The 25,593-nt window shown below is 44.8% G+C and overlaps 1 protein-coding gene across 1 annotated transcript in view; it reads right to left on the bottom strand.

Moving 5' to 3' along the window:
• Nucleotides 1–276: 276 nt before the first annotated feature.
• The window catches only part of ASPA (aspartoacylase), a 232,071-nt gene continuing 206,754 nt past the window's right edge, over nucleotides 277–25,593 (bottom strand). Inside the window, exon 6 of the mRNA XM_078679939.1 lies at nucleotides 277–3,198. Within this exon, the coding sequence (XP_078536065.1) occupies nucleotides 2,998–3,198 (201 nt within the window). The 3' untranslated portion in view covers nucleotides 277–2,997. The remainder of the gene's footprint in view (nucleotides 3,199–25,593) is intronic.

The following is a 25,593-nucleotide window of genomic DNA, read 5'->3' as shown; positions in this document are numbered from 1 at the left end:
AGCCCTATTGCCATTCGTATGACCTCACAGCAGTGGAGAACCAGAAAATAGAAAATAGGTTTGAGGGAGGGGAGACAAGAGTAATATGCTGCCTGAAAAAAAGTAACACTATCCTGGTAAAAGTTAACACACATAGGGAGTGCAAGATTAAGTAAAGCATGTGAAATGTAAGCGGAACAACTTAATTACCTTAGCTCTTTTACACTTTCATTATGCAGAAGTCAATGAGTGTTTTGCATGAAAGGTTAAGGACATGACCACAGGGCCCGAAAGGGACACATTTCAATGTTCATTGCTTATATCCTTACAAAGCATAAGCAGTATGGTTGAAAAGACCACATCCCTGAACACAGAGTCGCGGTACAGAATCTATAAACTAGAAAAAGGAAAACAGCTGATAAGAGTTAAATTAAACATCAACCAGGTATTGCAGTACCTCCAGGAATGGTGCACTTCCCCACCCAGGAAAAACAATGTTGTTCAAAGAAAGATAAGGAAACAAAAGTAGCGCTTCTATGGCAAACTTTGCGACCACTCTGTCCTGCTTTAATTAGGTTTTATTTGCTGCACTTTGGAATAGAAAAATGTCAGAAAAAGACGACATTTGCAGCAAAAGAATTATTTTCATTTTTGGGTCCATTTCATAGGGAAACAAATTAAGGAAAGGGGGGGAGTGTAAGAGCCGTTTGTTGAAGTCACGGTTTTCAGCAAAGAAGGAGGAGCGAGACAGAGACGGAAAGAGGGGGAATAAGAGGAAGAGGAAGAAACATGGCACACAGAGCAAACTGAATAAAGCTCATTAGCAAGCTCAGTAGTACATATTTATTAACATTGGAAGGAGGAAAGACTGGTTAAACATGGTTTGAAACTTGTGACCTGGAGGTCTCTATGTTGAGGTCTTTCTGTGGTCCCAGTCTCCATGTTTGCCAACTTTCTATGCACTTCCAAATTAGCAATAAAAACCTGTTTTGGGCTCCATAAAGATATCTGTGCACGTGCACTGATTTACATACCTGTATTTTTATGGCTGGGTGCACCATCCCTTCCTATAAGTCATCAGGGAGCAATTTTGGATGTCACCATTCTGCCACCATTAGCTTGGCAGATGCTACCGGGGGCCTATGCCATCTGTGGTAAGCGACTACTTCGATGCACTTTATAGAGGGCACTTTACCTGGACCTTGTCAATAAACCTTGCCCAATATTTGTACTTGATATTTCCAGGCTGCACATGAAGAATTTTTGCATTAATGGATTTTGCTTACTTTCTAGTTGCACCTGGTTTCCTTGTGGGTTTGGTTTGAACCTTGTAAAACGGTCCACAGGTGTTCCACCCGCTTAGCAAGTGCTACAAAGAGGCACCCGGTCATGGGGCACACATAGCATTTCTTTTCTGAATAATGGTGTTTTCAAGACTTACCTATTGGTTGTGTGCTCACAAGGACGGGGAGTGTATGGGACTGAGCAGGTGTTGTTCATGGAAACAAAGGAAACCATCGACTGGTTTCGAGTTGCAAAGCCAACTGTGTACACAGCATGACCTCTGCAGTTCAGCTGTCGCCATGTTTACCCAACTAATGCACCAGCACTGTTTACCATCACATCTCTCCATAGAGTAAAGATAAATATCTCAATAGTGCAGAAAACTGAACATTACAATAGGTCTCGTAGCCTCCACTGACTTTTGGGTTTGGCAAAGGTTCTGTTGTTTTTAAATGATTTTTTGTAAAACTATTTTCATAAGAGCTGCGTGGTAGTCGCCAATATATAACCAGCAGTAACCTAAGCAATAATTGAAAATCCACGAAGCAGGGAAAGGGTGCAGTACCTAATGTGGCTAACGGAGGTCCCTTTAGAACTCCAGAGGGACACCAAGTAGCAATCTGTGGTACTGCACCTTTTCCCTGCATCTTGGATTTTGTATTATTACTTGGGCTACTGCCGGTTATATATTGGCGATTGCCACTCAGCACTCCCAAGAATAAAGTTTTACAAAAAGTCATGACAAAACGGTAAGCGTTTGTCTTTTCCTGACACAATGCTCACTAAACAGTATCTGTATTTCATTTTATGCTGCATGGCTTTTTAATCATTGCCGTGCTTCCAGGATTACAGGGAGTAGTACCTTAGAACTCCAGAGAAACACCGAGTAACCACCTGTGGTACTGCACCCTGCAATCCTGAAGATTCCGATAGGAAGCACAGCAATGACTAAAAAGCCATGAAGTATAAAAGGAAATACATATACTGTTTGGTGAGGATTGTCTCAGGAAAAGAGAAACGCTTACCGTAGTAGTTACCGGCAAGAGTCAATAATAGTCCAGGAAGACACTACCAAGCAAAGCCTTAGAATACCTCTCTTTTGGAGAAATGCCTGCGTGGCAGAGCTTCCATCACACAGAGCGTTTGTTGTGGTGCAGCGAGGAGCATGCACAGAGTGACGCTGTGTGCCCCTGCAGCCTCCTGTGCGTGCACTCTGCTGCCCAGGCCGGAGTGAGCTCTAAAGGCAAACAAAAAATAATAATGCTGCAAACAAACCTACATTTACAAAAACAGGAAGAACACATGTAACAGAGCAGTTTGCTGGAAGGGTCCAAAAAAGCAAAAGGAAGGGACGAATTAACCATATTCACCAATCACAAGCAGCCATTTACAAAGGACATTAACAGGAGCCAATAGAAAATATGCGAGGTGCTTCAAGCCTTGAACAGACAGCTAGGCGAGACCTGAAACAATACACATATAGGAAAGACAAAAGAAGAGTGAAACGGCAAAACTGACAAAAAAGGAGGAAGCAGGAACCTCCGGTAGTGAGATAAAGGGGGAAGGAGTGTTTGGTAGTGGATTTAGGAGGAAGGTGTGAGTTTGTTTGAAAACTACCAGCCTTGGTATTCCTTGCACCGATGTTTGATTGCACCAGCTACAAGCTTCTGAGCTGAGTTTCAGGCACTGGCACTCTTTCTTTCATAAATTGAGCACTGAACGGCTGCAATTGAGTTACGTTGGCCTGGAGACTTGAATGCTTTTTACAGCAAGTTGCACTTTCTGGGTGGTTGTAAAGGCATGCTTTTGTTCATAATAGGCCGCTTCATTGATAAAAACAGGACACACTGCGCAGTCTCCCTCGTAAGGAATTGTCTCTCCATCAAAAGTAACAAACACCGGGTCTCCTGGATTCAGCTGCTGCCAGTCTTGATCCTTGAGTAAAACATAAAACACAATTCTTTAAAATTGTAATTATGCATACTATAATTGAAACAAGCATTTGAAAAGCTATGAGGTCTTGACCACCAAACACACTTCTCCATATATCCTGCCATGCATGTTACACACTAGTGACAATTTTGTGAGAATTATGCGCCCAACTAATTTTTCAAAATAGCACAACTGATAATAACAATTTTAGTCATTGGCAGGATATGATTACTGTGTAAAACTACATTTTATTTCCATCCAAAAATTGCCTTTTGGTAGGACAGGTAAAGACTTGCAAACACAGCCATTAGTGAAAAATCAGATGTTTGGCAGTGAACTATCAAGCTTCCATGTTTCAATCACTACATTTAGAACCTATTGGGCCCTTATTTTGGGGAGTAAATGAGAGTTACTTGTGTATCTGAGATGCAATCTGTAAGCAGCAAGACTTCTTCAAGATGTTCACAGGCAACCAGAATCGACCATGGTTTGCTCAAATGAGTCTTGATGATGGTCCACTGACCACGTGTGTGAATTTTGTATAAAGTGAAAGATAGTCTGAGATGCACCTTTCTGGCTCAAGAGTAACAACTGAGGTGCACTATCCTGAAAAAGTACATTTCAAATTATACAGTCAGGTGAGTTGTGGACAACAGCACTCATAGACTTCCAAGGAGGTAAACTTTTAAAGCCCCAAGTGGGAAATGGCACAGGGAAAATGTAATGTATGGAAACTGTCAGGTTACTGCATGCATATCGTGGACCAAAGGGAAATAGTGGATGATTCATAGAACTTAAACATTCACTCATTGATGAGGGTGCTATGTTACTGTGTGGCAGAAGCTTCATCTATATACCTTTAGTACAGGAACCATTACAGTAAACGCAGACCTCTTTATGTGTATGAAGAAATGCTAACACTGCCCAAACCCTGTTCTGGAGAATGAAAAGCAAAGACTACACAAAATCAACAATAGGGATGTGAAGACCAACACAAAGCTCCCACTGTACAGAGGGGTGTGAGCGAAGAGTTCCTAAAGCCCAAATCTTACAATGGCTTGTCTGGATTTCCAAAAGTTTATACTACAGTCACACTCTACACAGACGTGATGACCACCGCAGGGTCAGAGAGTACCTGAAGATTGAAAGGTGTTTATTTGTTTTATTTTGAGCAGCTTTAACATTTTGATCCAGCAGTAACAACAATAGATGCATTCAACAATAGCTGGACGGTTAACATCAATCCAATGAAACACAGTTAAGAATGTTTTTAAAATATCTGAAAGAGATGCTATGACTACCCAAAACCACTCTCTACAAAAGAGTGGGACTGTTTTATTATCTAGCATGCCAGGTTTTATTGTTGATTTCTCTGATTTTACCAAAAACGTTGCCTCCACCGACTACAAATTATGCAGGCTCTTGCAAAAAAAGAACTATTGAGCAACAGCATGTCTTTACAAGCTCAAAACTGCCTCTCTTCGCAAATGTGTCCCAATCTGTTTTTAGCTACATGATTCGGTAATGGGCAGCACTTTTATTCTGGTGCCCAGGCCAATTTCCTGTCCCAGTCTCACCCTGGGTGCAATGACACTCAGCTGTGTCCACACAGCTTGTGCTTGAGGTACTGCTCCTCTCTTCATCCAGTTTTAGCTTTTGGTATAGACCACCCTAAACACAGGGTGTACAAGAAGGGTGGGAACCTGTCCCAAGCCCAGGATGTGCAGGGAGGCTGGAAGACTCCCCAGAGCCCTCGCAGAGTGACAGTGTTGGAAAACTGCCTAAAGCCTTCAGTGTGCAAGGAAAGTGGAAGGCTGCTCAAAGGCCAGAGTGTCCAAGAAAGGTGAAAGACTGCACAAAACTGACAGTGCGCGTGAACGGTAAATGCTGCTTAAATGCCACAGTCTGCAAAGAAGGTTAAAGTCTGCCTAAAGCCTGCAAGAGGGGTATGATGTGCATGTACAGTGCAAGACTGCCCAAAAGCCACAGTGTGCAGGGAGCCTGATGGACAGCTCGAAGTACATAGTGTGTACAAAAATGGTTGTGATTCTGCAAAACCCTACAGTACCTAAAAAGAGAAGGTAAATAAAAAATGAATAAATATTTTGGGGAAAACATGGTAGATAAAATGTTTTTTACACAATTCATTAAACCTAGAATACATAATGTTAATTCAAATTAAGTCATCCATTTCGTGGTTTTCTCGGGTAGTGGTAATGCTCAAGGACTCTTGTAGTTATGTCTAGGAAATTTGTGATCAGATTCAGAAAAGTGATCAACTGATTGGGAAGCCTTGCCTGAGCTCAGATATATGCGCAGTATACAACGTATGAACCATAGAAGCATTAAATGACCTTTTAGAAATAACAAAACGGAGACAAATCCCTATAGTATGTTTTTGATGCTAGGCTGCAAGGAATGAGCTGGGCGATGTCGTGCCAGTGGTCCTGTGGTCAAGAATATGACATGGTGGCACAAGCCAGAATACAGTTAAATCCCAGAAGTGTAGTTCGTGGGTGGAAGATTCAAAGCTGAAGAACTTTGACAGTTTATTTTTGTCCTGTGGGACCAAAAACAGCCCACACACTTGCATTTTTAAGCTGATCCCTCTGGCATTGGCAGACTAATGGAAATTTCAGTCCCGAACTGAATGGCCTCCCTGTATCTGTGAAAGGCAGTGCAGTCTGTGTCTCCTGTTATGGTGAATATTCTGCTGCGACAGGCAGTGCTTAAGTGTATGCAAGGGTGTGGGGTAGGTGCAGGGTTTGCCTATGACTGCAAAATTACTCATGTGCCACAGGACTGGAGCTTGGGCTCATGGCTCACAGTGCACCAGTGCATGGAAATGTGCATGTTGGTGAGATGTTTGTGATGGATGGAAAGTGAATTGTCTCCCCTGTCATGGCAAGCGGCATGGTTGGGGCAAATGGTGTGTTAGGGAATGGCAGATTGCTACAGAGCAGCAGGAAGTCACTTCCCAAGCTGCTGGGCATAGCTGAACTTGAGGTCACTATACATGGCCCACACCAGCCCGACCATCCCCTTATTATTCTGGCTGTTGATGTCCCACAGCACAAGCATGGCCTGAAGCGGGGCCAGCTCCAGGTCGAAGAGTTGGTCAAGAATCATCCTTGTACCCTACACCGGGTACAGCTGGCCTGCCAGCTCTTCGCCCAGGGCCACAGCAGACAGTGGCTTGATGCCTGCATGAAGACCTTGAGCATAGTTAGAGTGACTAAAAGTGGGTTCAGCAGGGGGTTCAGCCTCTAAGGCGGAGGGGGGTATATTGACTATGAGTACAACAAACAACAGGCTCGAGACACTAGCCGGGTACCTTAGAGCCACCTGATTGGCCAGTCATACTGTCTCATAACACATTCCATTAGAATATGATGGATGGGTTAGAGTCTGCCTTCGAAACAAGCAGGGTCAACCTACCTAAATGCTAAGGAAGACGAGTACAAACCAGATAATGGTGAATATATAAAACATATGATTGCCTTTACCACATCTGCTGACAAAACACGCCATACTGAGTGACAGAAGTCATGGATCACACACTTGAAGCCACGTCCCTATTCCATTATACCCAACAAAGGCTCTCAACAACAGAAGGAAACATTGGGCAACCAAAGTCAGACCCATCTACTGACTGAGATAAATTGCCTTAAGCGTACATATCTATAAATATCATGGTCTGGTCCCATCTCCCTGTTGTCAGCGACCATTGAAGAAGGTACAGAGGGCCTAATCAATGTATGTCAACATCTTTTGGTGCAATTTGGAGTAATTGGAAAAGATGTCAATGCTGTCGGTGAGAGCGTGAATGACGTGAACAATCGGATTGAGGTTGAACAATCAGATTGAGAACATTTTCCAAGCCACATTGGAAGGTCTTTAAAACTAGCAGTGCTTGAGATGCAACAATATGGTGGCCTCTAAAAACTATTGCAATATGCAGCAATCCATGTGGAGAGCTTGATGAAAAGTTGAAGATATCGATACTTATTGGAGCTGTTTGGTTCAGTCCTATGCTAAAGTAAAGCAGGTACACCATTAATCTAGTGACACTTTTGCTAAGCACTTATACATTTTAGGGAGTTAAAAAGAAGGACTTAAATGAAAGAGAAAAAAATAAAGAAATGGCTAATCATAATCTCACTTGCTCCATTTTCCATGATCCTTCTTTAAGTACACTCAAATCTAAACATGAAATGACACTATTAGCTGAAAATAAAACTACAACACAAATGCAAAATGCATTTGATGCTGTTGCACGTATCCCTCAGCGTCTTTTTTACACAGAATAACAAATCCCTGCATGCAATGAAAAAGATGCAGCAATTTCCATACTGGGACTGAATGGGATGCCTTCCTAGGACAATCACGTTGGGAAGCCATAAGACCAAAACAAGACTCCAGCTTGGACCATGTCAGTGTCAGTGGTAAGAAGGGAAAGGTGGTCGAAGCTTGAGAGTGAGTGATCATCAATATCACACTTCTTTACCTATTAGACTTTCAAAATGGAGACTCTTGATCAAATGTTAATGCCTCAATTTCACGGTGATGTGATTTGAATTTATTAGCAGTGGTGTAGTCACATGCTGGAATTATCCTGGTCTAATGGGGACTAGAGTGTGGAAATGCGATTCAGAAAGGTAGAGCTGATGGTCACAAAGGATCATTGTGGTAAGTGAAGACATCACATGAATTAATGGAAGTGATACTTGTTGTAAGTAGAAGAAGCCTGTACTGGGAGAAGTCTCCTAGCGACCATCATCAAACAGTTCCTGATATTAATGCCACACCTTTACAAACCTGATTCATCAATCTAAATGAAATCAGGACTTTCTAGGATAAACATCAGTACATTCCGCCATAACCATTCAAAGTATTCAGGAACATACCAGACCAAAAGAAGAGCACCTGTACAACAGTTCAACACTACACTTGTGCACATACATTGGCACAGATGGTATTTGCCTGGACTACCCTATGGATCTGTGATAATAGACCTAATTAACCATAAGCCCCACATCCCATATATTGTGTTCTGTTGTTGTTTGGACCAATTAGCGAGGGTGGGTGGGTTTAATAGACTTCCTCAACAGGGCTGGGGATGGGTAGTCACAAGTATCCAAGTGGAATAAAATATCACATGCAACCAATATATTCATCCACATTGTCTTGAGAGTCAGCTAACGTGTTTATATGTTGTGTGGCTTTAGTTGTATATTTTAGTTATTGCAGTAATTGTGCGCCATGGCAATGGTTGCACCTCTGAACGTCACAGGTTTGCACTCCATTAATATGAGGCAAGCGTTTGGTGATATCTGGTGGCTCTCATGCATGTATCCTATGCCTACAGACACTATTATAGATGTAAGAGATGTGTGGAAACACAAGAGCAGAGCATGTCCCAAAAATATTTCACTGAATTGGAAAACGAAGCACAATGATGCTCTGCAAAACATTGACAAGAACAGCACATTTCTGTTCAATGCTAGAAAGGAAGACAGTAACATAAAGTACACAAAGGCAACAGGCACCATGGGAGGGAAACTACATCAGCCAATATGGCATTTAAAACTCAAAGCAAACATTTTCACATTTCTGATTAATCATGTTTTACCTAACCTACATTTAGTGCACCCTTATGTCAGGAAATAAAGGCACAATGTGAGACTGAGGTACATATAGTCCGTTAACCAGGCTATGAACCCTCATATGATATCAGGAGAGATCAGGCATTGAAATAATTGAACAGGGGGAGCACTGAAACTAATATGAGAAACACGTTATCCTCACTGCAGGATTAGTATGGTACAGGTGTCTCCAACGAGTAGTTTGTGAGCTACTGGTAGCTCGACAGCTACATGTAAGTAGCTCTCCTATGTGCAGCTCAACTTGCTAAATCAGAGACTGTTACTTGGATGAATTATCATAGGTATACTAATTAGAAAAGTGTGCAATTAAGATAAAAATATGTGTCTTTTCAAAGCTCACAAGATGATGTTTGGAGAAAAATGGTTTAATTTCCAAAATATATCTACATTCAAAGTTGATAAAACCTTTCTTGCATTACTTCTGAGAACCCTGGCTAGTGTACTGAGGTTATCACCACTGGCAGACTTGCATGGATTGGCCACTAATCTAATGTTGTCTGATGTGGTCACTATACAGCACGGGTAACACTAATAGCTCTGCATGATTTTCATTGAACATAAGTAGCCCATATTACAGAAAAGGTGGACACCCCTGGTGTGGTACTTTCGGGCAATGAGAGCAGAAGCAGTATGACAAACTTGCAATCATGGGATAGGTGCCTGGCATAATTCCCCGGTTGTTTTGGCGTATTCCACTTCCAGACCACTTTGTCACCTGACCTTGTGTCCGCACACTGTATTATTTCCATGGCTTCTTGGCTGACAGTCCCATGGATCTGCCTGATTATTCTCCCCTTTGGTTCCCTCTGCTTCCTCCTCATCCAGAATTCTACATCTGCATCCGTACCTGCAGTGCGTTTGCCATAAAAAAAACTGTGAATGCACTGCCTTGTTTCACCTCAGCAGCACTGCCTTGTTTCACTTCTGCAGCACTGCCTTGTTTCACCTCAGCAGCACTGCCTTGTTTCACCTCTACGGCACTGCCTTGTTTCACCTCTGCAGCACTGCCTTGTTCAACCTCAGCAGCACTGCCTTGTTCCACCTCAGCAGCATTGCCTTGTTTCACCTCAGCAGCACTGCCTTGTTTCACCTCTGCAGCACTGCCTTGTTCCACCTCAGCAGCATTGCCTTGTTCCACCTCAGCAGCATTGCCTTGTTTCACCTCAGCAGCACTGCCTTGTTTCACCTCTGCAGCACTGCCTTGTTTCACCTCTGCAGCACTGCCTTGTTCCACCTCAGCAACATTGACTTGCTCAACTTCGCATCCTTGCCTCTGGGCCTTTATCCCGGTAGGACTAGGCAGGGGCGAAACAAACACCCCAGCAGCCCACGCAGTGCGGGGGGGGGGGGGCAGTGTCCAGTACATGAAGGGGGGTCCCTCAGCTAATCTGCAGAGAGCTGTGACACAGAGACAGGCTCGGAAGCAGAAGCTGCAGTCTGCAGCCTAGTCTGAGCCCCTCGCTGACCCAGGACTGTCAGAGCGCGCCAGGCCCCTGACAGGGTGGGGGCTCTCGGAGAGAGAGTTTTCCACGGGGCACTGCTCGAGGGTCTGAGAAGGGATGAGGCAGCACAATGCTGACTAGAGCAGCAAAATGTTTGCACCTCCATGAACAGGAGAGAGCTGTGGGAAGGGCTGGGGTGGCAGAAGAGCAGGAGAGTTGTAAATCACAAGAGGGGAGTGGGGGACGGGGGTTGTTGCTGGTGATCATCATGCTTTGCCTGCTGCAGGGCCGGACCCTGCCTGCCTGTCAGAGATGTCTCACCAAAGGACCGTCTTCTTGCTGCTGCTCTGGGCAGGAGTGGTGCAGTGCCAGCAGCAAAGAGGTAAGAGTGGACAGGGGCAGATGAGAAGGGTGCCTGCCAACCCCATCTAATTTTTGTGGGGAATAGCGAAGTTTCTATAACTTTGCTTACAATTCATTTTTTTTAATCAAGAAGTGCGGGCCAGGTGGGGATCACCATCTATCTGTACTTAAGGGAAGCGCCAGGCAGTTGCATCGTGCAGGGCAATGCTTCTCTTAACTGCAGTTTTCATTTTAAGGGGTTCCGTTTGAAAATGTTAGAGAGTTGGCGAGGCAAGTTATAAAGTTGTTCTTCCTGTGTAATTTAGGAATATGCACAGTGCTCTTAGGGGCTGTCCTTGCGCAGTCCGGAACTGTAAATGCACTGGTTGCAGTTGCCCAAAGTGCAGCAGGTACAGTCGCACCAGGCCCAGCAGTGTGAGGGCCCACTCTACCGCTGTTAAAGCTGGGTTTTACTCCCATGCCTGATGGTGGGGGCAATTCCTTGCTTGCATTAAGGCACATGGCACCCTTGCAGCTCTACTGCTAATGCACATACAGTGACTTGAAACAGCGCATAACATTGTGAATCCATGAATGGTACAGTTATTATTTTAAGTATTTACATCTCCTGAAGAGTGGTGGTGATGGGACTATATCATTCTGCCTAAGATCACACTGTGTTTCCAAGTAGGGGAGTCATGATTAAAAAAACAAGTCCATTAATTCAACAGTCAGCGTCCTGCAAGGCCTCAACTGACTTTTTATTGCAAAGACATTGGATTGCCTGATCTTGTCAGCTAAATCAAATCCCCATTGCAAATAAATGGAAAGTAAAAAACGGTCACGTATTTTGACCCATTATAACCGTCTTTTTCTATTTGTCCCATTTGGGAGATAAAGCGATGAATCCATTTGCTCAGGTTCACACATGGGGTAAAGCGTGTAAAAGGAGTGAATTCCTGGCTGCCGGTTTCCACAGTCTGCACTTAGCCATTGAATTGCATTTGACTCCCTGTGACATATCTGCTGCTGGGTGACTCTAGTGGACAAGGGTCCACTTTGTTGAATGTGTTGCAGATGTTTTTCTGCTGAACAGGGACCATTGCTGTCAGTACATTGGGGTGCAGATGCACCCCTTCCAACTTACCCAACCCCCCTTTGCAGTTTCTTATGCAGGAGGCGGGTCCCGCGGGTGAGCTAAGGAATGGCAAATTATGGGGCAAAGTCTTTGGCAGGGCTTTCTTGCCATGAATCCTATCGGTATGCAAAATGCAAAGCTTTATAATGTATGCACATTGACTTGCTCCTGTTGAAGAATGTATTAACCAACACTCGCTGATTTAGTCTTAATTGAAGCACTAATCAACATTGTATTAGCACTCATAGAGTAAAGTAGATTGTGTAAAACTACGGGGAGAGAATGTGGCCTATCGGCTAGGGTGGGCGACCTCGGAGCTGGGGAACCTGGTTCAAGTCTCGGCAGGGACGCTCAACATTCTGTGATTTTGGGCAAATCACTTAATCTCCCTGGTGCTCATGTAAAGCGCTCTGATACCCTGAGGTCTAGTTCGCCCTATATAAAACTTCACACAAAAAAACAGGATCTGGTGAGATGCATTGGTAGGTAAAAAATCAGGGGAAGAGCTATCAGTGGTGCAGCCAGTGCAGTGGTGCTCACCTTGATTGCCTGTGGAGACTGCATTATTTTACTCAATGACTGCTCAGATCAGTGTTTTTCCTCATATCTGCCATGCACCAACCCCTCTGTTTCCACTCGCTGGAGAGAAAGAAATTTGAAGGGCAGGTAGAAAAAAACAGACCGGCTGCAGATGGGCATCAGAGATGAGCAGTGGTTTAATTTGTATATTATTTCTGAGAGGCTGTATCGCGATGGTGCTCTGGCTGCTTGTCAGGAGTTGTGATGCTTTATAAGTGAGTGGCGCAGCATCAGCCATCCAATGACAGAGCAGTTCATAACCAAGATACTTTAGAGGAGGTGCTGAGAAGGCAGGGTAGGCACTTTCGGCACATGCAATGCTGTCAGTTCATCACTCACCACCTGGGCCTGCTTTAGCTCTGGTGGTGCCCAGTTCTACAGTATGTTTTGGCTGTCCTCCTCCAACGACCTCCTCTTCGGATTCCCTCACTGTCATCTGTCAAAAGTGCCCCTCATCTCTCCATAGCCCCTCTCTCACATACATTTCATTTGTTTTAAAGCACTGTTAAAGGCTGGTTTTACTAACCCACTCACTTAGCCTAAAAAAATATAGATCTGTTCTTTGCAGCAGGCATATTAACCCTCTGTGCTACTTTATGGCAAGTTAAAACTGCCACTAGACACAACTCTGATCTATTTCTCTAGCAGGAACATTCATTACAAGAGTTATCTTGCCATTTTTATTGCTGCCCGAAAGCTGGATGCACAAGGAACTCTGCAGCAGGCGTTTTTAAATAGTAAGAAGCTGCTAATCACAACGCCCCTCCTGAGTACAGTTCCCCTCTCCAGGTGAGCGCCTAGTGCGGCCTCACCACTCGCACTGCCCTAAAGCCGCCCGTGCTCACCACTCCCAAGCTCAATTGCTATATGGAAATTTTCCCTTAAAAGCTAGAAGAACTTATAAAAATGAACCAGTAGTGGAAAGTTGAATTAACAGTGATTTTCCAGGGTAAACAAAGGTGAGCGCTATTGTTCTAGAAACTTAGACATTTACTTGGCATTAAACTAAAGTTTGTTGTCTGTACATACAGTCTCTCCTGGGGAGCAAAGTCTTTTCCATTTTTTGGGGGATGCCAAAGCTCATTACCACAATGTTATAAATGTGCTTAGATTCACAGCAGTCCATTTAGGGACAGCACTTGTGCTGGAGAAAGGTTCCTTGACCCGTGCTCCATGGTAAACACTGCAGAGGACCCAAGAACACAAAGCGCCGGCCAGTGCATATTTGAAAGTAGGGGCAAAAAAAACTGTCTTTTTCAGATGGCATTATGTTGTTAAAACCTATATGCAGTGGTATATTTGAATGCTGCCTATCCATAAGGTGATGCAGCTCTTGGAGTCATTTAATGTATTTCACCGGTATGGGATTCTAACCTTATTTTATAGTTTCATTCCCAGATGCAGAGTGAGACGTCTACACATAAAGAAGTCTGAACTCTCAGGGAAAAATATAAGAGACAGAGTGGAAGATGAAATGAGAGCAGAGAGCGCGTCCATCTGAGCAACCAAATGAGAGAAAGGAAACCTGTGATTGAGAAGTGTAACAGCATGAGGGGAAACAAATGTGACGAGCCAGAGAAAAAACTTAGGAGAAGCAGAGCATTGGGGGTGAAGAACGAGAGAGGGAGGAAAACAGAAAGTAAACCAGAGGAGGAGCAAGATAATGAGAAGGAGATAAATGGAAAGAATGAGAGTGAGGCACAGAGAGAGAGAGAGAGAGAGAGACTAGGGTAAGAGAACTAAGAAGAGCAGAAGCAGACTTTGAGAGAGGGAGAACGTGAGAGAGAAGATACAGTGAGATCAAAAGAGAAGACATGTTTTGTGATCTGTTGTTCATGAATTTCAATCTCAACTAGGCCAAGTCATGGTTTCATCTTTTTACGGTTGGTAAATGTGTACAGTAATGCCTTTGAAGAAACACTTTATTATAAGAGGTGTCTTGAGGTGAAGCGGGTTATCAGAGAGTTCCGCAGACCAAAGGAGAGCGAAATAACTTTACACAGTGTTTGAGAGTAACAGAGAAAATATAAGACCACAAATCTGAGAAACCTTAATAAACAGAGAGGAATAAAGTAATGTTTAAAGAGCACAAATTTGTGCATGGGAGAAAGAAAACAGGAGTAAACCTATGGAAAATGTTATTATTTGCATTTAGGAAAAAACACTCTGGAGTATGAAAGAATATAAGATCAAAAGGCGAAAGAAAGCCCCAAAGATAAAGTATAAAAGGAGCCTGAGAAACCCAGAGAATCACATAAAGACTGAAAGAGACCCATAAGAGCAAACGTTGCACCCTTGAGAATGAGGGAGAAAGTAAGTTAAGCCATGAGAGAGAAAGACCAAATGAATTTTGAGTTTTGTAAGGATCTCTGTAAAAGAAAAAATTCTCGCTCTGTTGAACATCATCAAAATATGCTGTGCAGAGAAAATTAAAGAAATCAGAGATGGTAGATTGTGTTGGGTGGACCATTGTCAGGGGATAGATAAAGAGAGGGATGGGGGGATGGATGAGCAAAGAGAAAAAGGTTATGTTAGACAGCCTAGGAGAGAGTGAAAGAAATCTCTTCAAAAAGATTGAGAGATGGGGCAAAGATTGATGAAGTAGGGCCACAGAGAGCAATAGAATGGGTCCCAGGGAGGCAGAATGAGTGAAAGAAACAAGCCCAGAGAGAGAGGTGATAGCAATTTTGAAAAAGAGGATGAAAGAGAGTTATCAATGTAGGGTAAAAAGATCCCAATTAGGAAAATGGGTGGAAGAGACCGGGAACCACAAAGAGAGTGAAAAAGTAAAACAGAGAGCCAGTGAAAGACAAAGGGAGAAGGCGTCTGAAAAGTATTAAGACTTTGCAAAAGACCGATAATGCGTAAGGAGAAATCCACCCAAATAATGGGTAAAGGAGACACATCAGAAGAAACTTAGATAACGGAAACCCCCGAGGGAGAAGAGAACGGTATTGCCTTTACATGAGTTGGTTATCAGTTTTCAGTGCATGTGTGATGTGCTGGATTGCGAGCACAGAGTTTGAAGCTCTCCAGTTAAGTGTAAATAGCTCACACTGGTCTGATCAGCCACTGCCGTAATTCCCAACAGTGCTACCTTCTCAGACTGCTCAGCGGGATCAAGGTTCCTTCATTAAGGCTCATGGACCATTCTGCATATTCCATAATTAAAATGCAACTCTGCGTCAGGGATTACATTTCCCAAGCTGATAATTCTTCATACATTGATGATTTGACATTTAAGGCTCACATTTACCATCACACTAATAAACGTAAATGTACTTTTCTTTAATCTTGATGCAATTAGAATATCTTTGTTTATAAAATATCTAAGCATTTGGTGGCATATTCTATTCTGCTTGGTATAATGAGGTCTTGGCTTTTTCCCTCAAACGTTTTAATTCGCTTTATTCTCCTTGTAAATAGTGCTTCTTATTGCCGCACACAACTTTGAATTTTACTTGTGTTCATGGAATATTATATTAATGTTAAAATTTTAATATTTTGCAGACCCATTGATCTTTTATCGTTCAGATCTTTTTATTAATTTATCCAGGTACAAATACTCTTACCTAAATCCAAAGGCTGATTAAGTAGAACAATGGGACATACAGTGGGAGAACATAAGAAGGAGATAAACAGCGAGGAAGAGAGGATACCTGGGGGGGACTGGGAAAGGGTGGAGAGGAGGGATAAAATATCAGGGGTTGCCACCCAGGGAGCATAGCCCCTCTCGTCAGAATTAGCTCTTTCACAATGTATTCAGTGTCAGTAGGTTGGGTCTTTTAGTGCGTCGTACCCACTGCGGTCAGTCTATGTCTTGTTGTTCAGGCGTGCCTCCTCATCCTGTAAGCTGTTGTACTCATAAGTAAAGAGGACTAGTAAATTCCCAAAAGTCCTCTGCCAGAGATTGGATGCATGGGCCCCTAATTTTGTCAAAGTGTAGCAACTTGTTCTGCAGGGAAGCAGGAAGCTTTTCCATCCCTGTGAGGTCCCATTGATTATGCAGCCAGTCAAAAAGAGACAACAATGTATCTGTGCCCCATTTGGCTTTAATGACATGTTTTGCCCCACAAAAAGCCATTATTATTGCCTTTCCTTTGTTAGAGTGTAGAGAGTGTGTTGGGACATTGGGGAGTCTCAGTAGGACATAACTAGAAAGACGGGGTATATCTGTTTAAAAAATGTCATTGATATCTTTTAGACGGCCTATCAGTAGTGTTTGAGTTTGGGACAGAATGTGTCTGGGTGGCCAAAGTTGTGTTAACAGCCATTAGGATTGTTGAGGTTCCATTTCACCTTCTGGCTGGGGTGTAGTGCCAATAGTGTGTCACCTTAAGCATTGCTTCTTTTCCTGAGGCACAAAATGAGGAGGTGGGCAGTTTGTGGAGGATGTCAGTCCATTTCTTTTGGATGAAGTGAAAGTCCAGCTCAGCTTCCGAGCTGCGGGGCTAGAATAGTTGCACAATTCCCATGTTTTGAATCGTGTCACGTCACACAGGGTGGAAAGCACCAGGGAGGGGGCGGGGCTCACCGACTAATACCTACTGCGTGAATCGTGTACCCAGACCCACCTTATCCAGTGTTTCCCACAGAAAAAGTCCAGTGCACTTGATCAAATGCCTTGTCTCTGTCAATTGACAGGAGAATTGCTGAGACTCACTCTACCTTGAACGTGTGTCTGTCTGTCAGTCTCTCAGACACCCTGGAAGAGACAGCTGCACAGTGTGAAAGGTTAGGTTTGTGACTGGTTGTCTTGATTGATTTAGAAAAATTTGGGGAAGACACCTTGGATTGTTTCTGCAGGTAGGTTGGAGAAAGAGGCCGGTCTTAGTTTTGCGCTGATTATCAATAAACCAGGAATTTGGGACTCTAGTGAGTCTTGAGTAGCGGGAACACATGGTGGAAGGTTGGGTGTTGGCTGGAGATCCTTCACTTGTTCTCTGAACATTAGCAGGTTGGACTGGTTGTGAAGTCTGTTTCAAGGGCTTTTGGCAAACATTAAATGAATCAGCCCTCTGCAGAGTATTTTAAAGTGAGTTATTGGGAAGACGGTGTGTGGTCGGAGCACAGCTTATTTTTGGGGGTGATTTTGTCTTGATCCTTAGTGGTGCTTATCAGTAAATGGCTTTGTGAGGTAGTGGCGTGGAGGTTGAAAAAGAAGCAAGAGCGAGTTGTTAGCATCCAGGAAACACAACAATGGACTGTTTAAATACATCTGTCCAAGAATGGTAACAGACAGTTGCATGTGTTGAAAACCTCAGCCCTGCCTGGTCTTTACAATTTATTATCAGAGTGTGGAAACCAATGCATTTGCAAAAATTAAAAGGCAGCAGTGAGAGATTCTAAGACCAGGTTTACTAATGTCACAACTGACGGAAAATGTTGATAAGCCTACTCTGACCAAAAGAAAAGTGTACATCCTCTTTAAGCCAATGTGCTGACCTAAATGATGCCCCTCATGCTCTTTTTAGGTCTCGCCTATCCCATTCCGCAAGGAATGGATAGGACGAGACTATTGGGGCTAAACTAAGAGCTAAACTAAGCTCTCAAAAAATGCGGATTTCCAGAAGTGTATGTGTCCCGTGCACGCGCTTCTATCCGCCTCGCATCACCACATGAAAGCCACACACACTTCAAAGGCTCCGCTCCCCGCCCCCCGCCTGCACTTCGCACTCTCCGACTTCCCCTCCCACCTCCCACGGCCGCTCTTCCCATTCACGCGCTCGTTACCATTTGCTCCCGAGCCGCATTTCTCCTCCCCCCCTAATCACAGCAATGCCAAGAGCTTTAGTAGAATCTTGATGCTGTAGGAATTCAGTGGTAAGAACTTCAGCCAGAAGCATCTTATCACTGCTCATAGGCTCTTAGGCTCTTCCTCTGCTAAACCACTGTCAGTGGTGTGAGATCATAGGTAGTGTCATCTTTTCCCAGCAGTGCCTTCAGAATGTCAGCAGGCATAATTATAAATAAAACAACAAAAATAAAAAAAATTAAAAAACGCCAATTAAAATATATTCCCACTCACGTCCAAATGAAATCTTGGCCTCTGTTTTCAATAACCTATAAAATACTTCAGTTTCGAAAGGTTTCCTGCAGCACTTCCTCAAAAGGCGGGACTGGCTGCCCTCGCTGGATCTTTATTTCCCCAGACTGACCCTCCCTCCGTATACGGACTTCAAGTGAACAGCACTGTGGGAACCACAGTGTCTTGTAAAATATGTTTATGATGTCCAAGAAGAGCTTTCTTTAAGCTGCCTGTTTTGCACATCACTTGCAGCAGCACGGTTATGGATCTTGATAATAACCGAGGTGCAATCCTCAAAAATCGATCGGCCAATGTGGACGAGTACTGCGAATTGGCTCTAAAATGTTGCCACACAGATTTTCACTTTTCTGGGATTACGACCAACACGTTTTTTAGTCCTTGTTAATTTGTAGCACGCTGATGAAGCACATTAGAAGACAAGGCGACTTTCCGTGTCCCGAGGCATTAAACTGGCTATAACAGCTTTGCCGTTCTGCGATTACAACGCCCCTTTAATCAAAACTTCTGACCTGTGCGACTCCCGCCTCTGCAGTAAATATACGATTCTCCAGGAGTTTCCGAAGTCACTGCGAGGGCTTTAGGGAACAGAGAGCATCACCCCCCAGGACACTACCCTTTGATGCACAACGTTCACTAGTCAGGCTTATGGTCCAAGAATGGCTTAACTTATTCATGTCTGTATGTTTTCAGAGCCTCAAAGTGATTCAACGCAGGCACTTAAGCGCTATGTAAAGCCCTGAAACAATAAATTAGCCGTGTTCATCTTTACTGCCTATCCCTCTAGCTGTAGCCCCCACAAAACCAGTACCGCTCTGCTCTGTACACTACAGATGTGAATAAACAAACAAATGTCCCTGGAGCGGGCGCTGTGCACAGTGCTATAGTTAAGACAAATAGTACATAGCTGCCAAGGTTTCAGATTGCTATGCGTAATTAGCGAGGCAGGCCACACCTGTGCTTTTTCATCAGAATTCTGGAACTTGTAGCATTGCTTTTATGCTGGGTTAAATACGACTCTGAGAACCAGATTGTAAGAAAAAACGCCCGGACTGCCCTAAATAGGCTGGCGTTGACCTAGGAAACTTGGCAGCTGACGGGTACCTTCAGTTCAGGTTAATCTGTGGTCTGCAGAACAGTTAATATTGTTATTTCAAACTTGTACTGTGTAATCCAATACATAAAAATAAATAAATGACCATGTGCATCGTAAAGCAAATTTTTTGTTTCCAGTAGCTGAGATGTCTGTCACACGAGCACTTACTTCTTTGATTTAGGTTTAGGCGAGCTCAGCTGGCGCAACGACTTGGGACTCCCCATGCATGACTCTAGCCTAGTTTTGTATCGTTACCACACATCGTAAAACCTTTCACTTTGTGCATTAATCATGTGGCTCACAAAAGCAGCAGCTAACTACAATCTATAGAAAAAAAAATAGCTTTTCTTACCGCTACTGTACATCGTAAGTACTTTCACCTTGTGCACTAAGCTTGCGACCCACTTTAATCAAGCCCCGACCATTAATTAGCAAAGACACATTCCGGCAGTCGCTCCTCCGTAACCCTTGGTAGTGCATACGCTTTTCACAGTATTGGTGACTGCGCACTCACACATTGCTCACTCACAGTAATGTAGCCCACACATACTGCACCCTCACACACACTGCCCCCTCACACATTGCGTACTCACTACTTTAGGCCACACACACTGCACCCTCACAGCCCACACTCTCACACACCTCGCACCCTCACACACTCTCATTACACTGTGCCCTCACACACTGTCCCCTCACACACTGACCCCTCACACACTGACCCCTCACACACTGCGCACTCACACATTGCGCACTCACATTGCTCACTCACACTACTTTAGGGCACACACACTGCACAATCACACCCCTCACACACTGCCCCCACACACATTGCTCACTCACACTACTTTAGGGCACACACTGCACAATCACACCCCGCACCCTCACACACCCCGCACCCTCACACACTCATTACACTGCCCCCTCTCACACTGTCCTTCACACACTGCACCCTCACACATTATCCTCCACTCGTTGCCACCACAACATCACTCAGCGCCACCACAGCATCAATCTGTGCAACCATTCAACAACAACTGGTTCAAAAATGTTCTCTCAATGTTTCAAGCTTTATTTCAAATGTCACAAAAAAAAATTATATTTCACTTCTGTTCTTGGATTTTCGGCACAATAAAATACACTGAACATAATCTTCACAACAGTTATTTACAAAAGTTTAAGCTTTTGCCATTATAAATTACAATAAGTATTAATTATTTTTAAAAAAAACATTGATATTTGTAATATCAATACATCTAACTCACGTAAATACAACACATTGCATTACAAATGCTATAGGTGTCACATTTGCGAAAGTTATAACTATTGGCATTGTAAATGACAAAGCTATTAACTTCGCTATTTTCAAAACCAACACATAATATATAAATGCAATTACAATACAATACAATAAATAAAAACATTGTAATTTACAATACCAATAGCTCAAACTTTCCTAATGCGAGACCTATTGCATTGTAAATGCTTGTTTACCTTTTCCTATGTTGGAATATGCCTGGGTTTTTGGGAGTTGTGTCAATGTGGATGTCTCTGTATTTCAGGTATTGACCTGCTGGGGGCTTTTTTTTGTTTGCAGAAGAGTCTACAACAACATTGCTATGTCACTGTACAGAACACAACTAGAATGCTATATGAGTGATAAGGAAAGTGAAGGGATCTGAACAAGGCTATTATACATGGCCCAAAACAAAAAGGGCTTGTGGTGGGTCAGTGGTAGATATATGTCCCCCATTCCAGCAAAGTCCTCTACTCCATCAGTGGCCTTTTTGTATGTGTGTGAGGGCGTGGGCGTGTGTGTGTGTGTGTATGTATGTAGATAGAGCGAGAGAGAGAGAGAGAGATCCAAACATTTTATTCAAACAGCACTGATTTGCTAGAAAAGGTAGTTGGACAATTTAATGTGTGTGGCAAGGTGCAGTGTCAGTTTTTTCAGTGTTGTCACCCAATACATTGATCAGCTGTGGTGGTGGGCACTACGGGAGACAAGACAAACAGCACTGGGGAACTGGCACCATCTGGCCTCTATAGAGACACCAGTGAAGACTCTGGACTAAATAAATATAACCTTTGAAGCTATGGGCCCTGGGAGAGTATGAGGAAGAAGAAGGGCAATGTGAGCTCAGGAGAGATCCAGTCTCCAGGTCTGCACAGGATTGATGAAGAGCATAGAGATAGATAAGAATGCACTGGAATCACCAATCAAGGGACACAGTGAGAAAGTATGCAGGAAAGAAATCAAGAGGTGCGGTAAGGGCAAGGTCAGCTGGAAAGCTGATAAGAAAGAGAGGGTGGAGTATAAAAGAGGAAAAGAGAAAAAAGAAGTAGGGAATGGAGAGGGTGTGAAAATGGACAAAGGAAATACAAAACAAAGAGCATAAAAGAGCAGAGAAAGGGAGGGAAATACCTGACAGGAGATAGAAAAAGCATAGTGGCATGATTTTGACGTGATGGGAGAAAAAAAGTTGGAGATAAACATGACAGAAAATAGAAAGAAAAAGGCTGCGCTGTGAATGAAGAAAAGATAAGATGCTCAGAAATAATAGAATGGAAGAGATAGAAAGCAAGAGGGAGGAAGGGAGTGTGAAAGAGACCGAGCAGTGGATGCACTTTTGTCTAAACTGAATGATGAGTGTGCCCGATGTTGTATTTCATGACAGGAGTCAGCATCAGGAAACCCACCTAAAATTGGGCAAACTTCCCCGGCCTACTGATGGCAGGGACCCTGTAATGAATGGACCACCACCTATGATAGCCTGCTGGCAGACTAAGCCCAACCTTTGACTCCACCATCCAGTGTTACTTATAACGGCTGTATTGGTGACAGTGGCGTAACAATCGACCCGCATCCCCTGCAGTATGGCGGGTCGCTGCCCTGAGAGCTCTAGACTGGCACGGAGAATGGGAGGGGTCCCCCTCCATGTACTTTGCAGGGGGCCCCTCAAGTTTTGTTACGCCACTGGGACTAGGCCTAGTCACAACACTACCACGCTGAGCCCAAGGTAAGCTGATAACGCATTCTTCCCGGTGCTATGTGCTGTAACTTGTTTACTCACAAGAATCCAAATGCTCTTATTAGCATTTAGATTACCACATGGTAGTACTGAGACAATGTGAGGCTGCTATGGGCACTAATCCCAGCCAGTGTTTCTTTCTAGAGTCGTATCCCTTCTTGTATCTCCCCCAGGTTCCTGGCCAACCTATTATCATTCAGTATATCAGGTCTGTGCTTAATTTGTAAAAAAAAAAAAAAAGTGCCGGGCTTTCCCTCATTAGGAGGCCACTGCAATTTGCACCACACATTGCCACTGTACTTACACAACTACTAACCATCACACTGAAGTGTGACAATTCAGACTACTGAAGCCGCCAATGCTTGAAGAATGTCTTAGGTGGCAGATATTAGTTGTTGTTAATGTATATTGAATTAACAAACAGCTGTTTTTCTGTTCATCTTTGAATTACACAAACAGCGCCTCCATGTGGCAGCTGTCATAATTTCAGGTTCAGGCAATTAACTGTGGGTGTAAAGCACCGGAAACAACATGCGAAAAGGCAAAGACAAGCCTTCTATCTTCAAGGCAAAGACTTGCATAAAAGCCATGGGGAGGTGTCATGATTTGCCCATTGCAGGATGCCCAGACCCAAGGAAGATGCAGGACCTTGGTAAGAGATATTTCTTGTGGTCATAAAGAACTTTCTCTTGTCTGAAAAGTATTTATAAGTTCTATTTGTGCTCAAGCTAATACGGTTACTAACTGACCTACTGGGCTACTACGATCACTTCTATAGCCACTCATCTATACTAAATGGTCTCAATGGATTCTGTGGTGGAGTTACCATTGTCACAGGAACTCAATATACATCTAGTGATTGAGAATTATTTCACAATATTGGGGACATGTTTTGCTTTACAAGGATTGCCTACAGCAGTATAAGTGGTACAGGGTTTTATGTGTTCAGGCTTAAAATGTTACCTGATGTTATACTCATGGATCGAGGGTCACAGTTCATTGCCGGCTTTTGGAAAGAATTATTGAAAATAATTTTCCTTCTACTAGTTATCATCCACAAAGTAGATACAACCATGGGAACCTCCCCTTTTTAATGCTCTTACAGAAAATCAATCAATCAATCATGCCATTTGTATAGCGCACTACTCACCCGGGAGGGTCTCAAGGCGCTTGGGGGGAGGGGTATGCTACTGCTCGAACAGCCAGGTCTTGAGTTGTTTCCTGAAGGCGAGATGGTCCTGGGTCAGCCGAAGGTGGATGGGGAGGGAGTTCCAAGTCTTGGCAGCCAGGTAAGAGAAGGATCTTCCTCCGGCGGTGGCTCTTCGGATGCGTGGTACGGCTGCGAGGGCGAGGCTGGTGGACCGTAGCTGGCGGGTGGGCGTGTAGAAGGTCAGGCGGTCGTTGAGGTACTTGGGGCCCAGGTCGTGGAGAGACTTGTGTGCGTGGGTGAGGAGCCGGAACGTGATCCTCTTGTCGACGGGGAGCCAGTGAAGGTTCCTCAGGTGGCTGGAGATGTGGCTGCGTCGGGGGACATCCAGGATGAGTCGGGCGGAGGCGTTCTGGATGCGCTGGAGTCTTTTCTGTAGCTTGGCTGTGGTTCCGGCGTAGAGGGCGTTTCCGTGGTCCAGTCGGCTGGTGACGAGTGCCTGGGTGACAGTCTTCCTGGTCTCGGTCAGGATCCAGCTGAAGATCTTGCGAAGCATACGCAGGGTGTTGAAGCACGATGAGGAGACGGCGTTGACTTGTCTGGTCATCGAGAGGGAGGGGTCCAGGATGAAGCCCAGGTTGCGTGCGTGGTCGGTTGGCTTGGGTGCAGTGCCCAGGGCTGGGGGCCACCAGGAGTCGTCCCAGGCGGAGGGCAAAGATCACAGGATGAGGACTTCCGTCTTGTCCGAGTTCAGTTTCAGGCGGCTGTCCTTCATCCACTCTGCGACGTCTTTCATCCCTTCGTGTAGGCAGGTTCTGGCGGTGTCGGGGTCTCTGGTGAGGGAGAGGATCAGCTGGGTGTCGTCGGCGTAAGAGATGATGTTGAGGTTGTGCTGGCGTGCGATGGCTGCGAGAGGTTTCATGTAGATGTTGAAGAGGGTGGGGCTGAGTGAAGATCCTTGCGGGACGCCGCAGATGACTTCGGTGGCCTCGGAGCGAAACGGGGGGAGGCGGACTCTTTGTGTTCTTCCGGCGAGGAACGAGATGATCCACTCCAGTGCCTTCTCTTGGATACCGATGTTGCTGAGGCGCTGGACTAGGGTGCGGTGGCAGACCGTGTCGAACGCAGCGGAGAGGTCCAGGAGGATGAGGGCCACTGTTTCCCCCTTGTCGAGCAAGGTCTGGATGTCATCGGTGGCTGCGATGAGGGCGGTCTCGGTGCTGTGGTTGGCTCTGAAGCCGGACTGCGAGGGGTCGAGGGATCCGTTCGTCTCGAGGAAGGCGGTCATCTGTCTGTTGACGATCTTCTCGATGACTTTAGCAGGAAAAGGGAGGAGCGAGATGGGGCGGAAGTTTTTGAGATCGGTGGGGTCCGCTGTAGGTTTCTTCAGGAGGGCGCTGATCTCGGCGTGCTTCCAGCTCTCCGGGAAGGTGGCGGTGTTGAAGGAGGCGTTGATGATGTTACGGAGTTGGGGTGCGATGGTGGAGTCGGCCTTGTTGAAGACGTGGTGTGGGCAGGGGTCGGTCGGTGATCCGGAGTGGATGGTGTTCATCGTGCGGGCTGTGTCTTCGGTGGTCACCGTGGTCCAGGTGCGAAGGGTGGCGGTGGGGGGCATTGGTTCGCCGGTTGGGTGCGTGGGTGGGGCGCCGAAGCTGTTGTGGATGTCGGCGATCTTGCGGTGGAAGAACGAGGCGAGGGAGTCGCAGAGGTCTTGTGACGGAGTGATGTCGTTGGTGCCGGTGCTGGGGTTGGAGAACTCCTTGACGATAGTGAAGAGCTCTTTGCTGTCGTGGGCGTTGTTGTCCAGTCGTTCCTTCAGGGATTTCTTCTTGGTGGTGCGGATGAGCTGGTGGTGCTTGCGGGTAGCGTGTTTGAGGGCGGTCATGTTGTCGGTGGTCCGGTCGAGGAGCCAG

Source organism: Lissotriton helveticus, chromosome 3_1, assembly GCF_964261635.1.
Source record: "Lissotriton helveticus chromosome 3_1, aLisHel1.1, whole genome shotgun sequence".
Lineage (NCBI taxonomy): Eukaryota > Metazoa > Chordata > Amphibia > Caudata > Salamandridae > Lissotriton > Lissotriton helveticus.
Note: the sequence above shows the minus strand (reverse complement) of the source record. Positions and strands in the feature narration are given on the sequence as shown.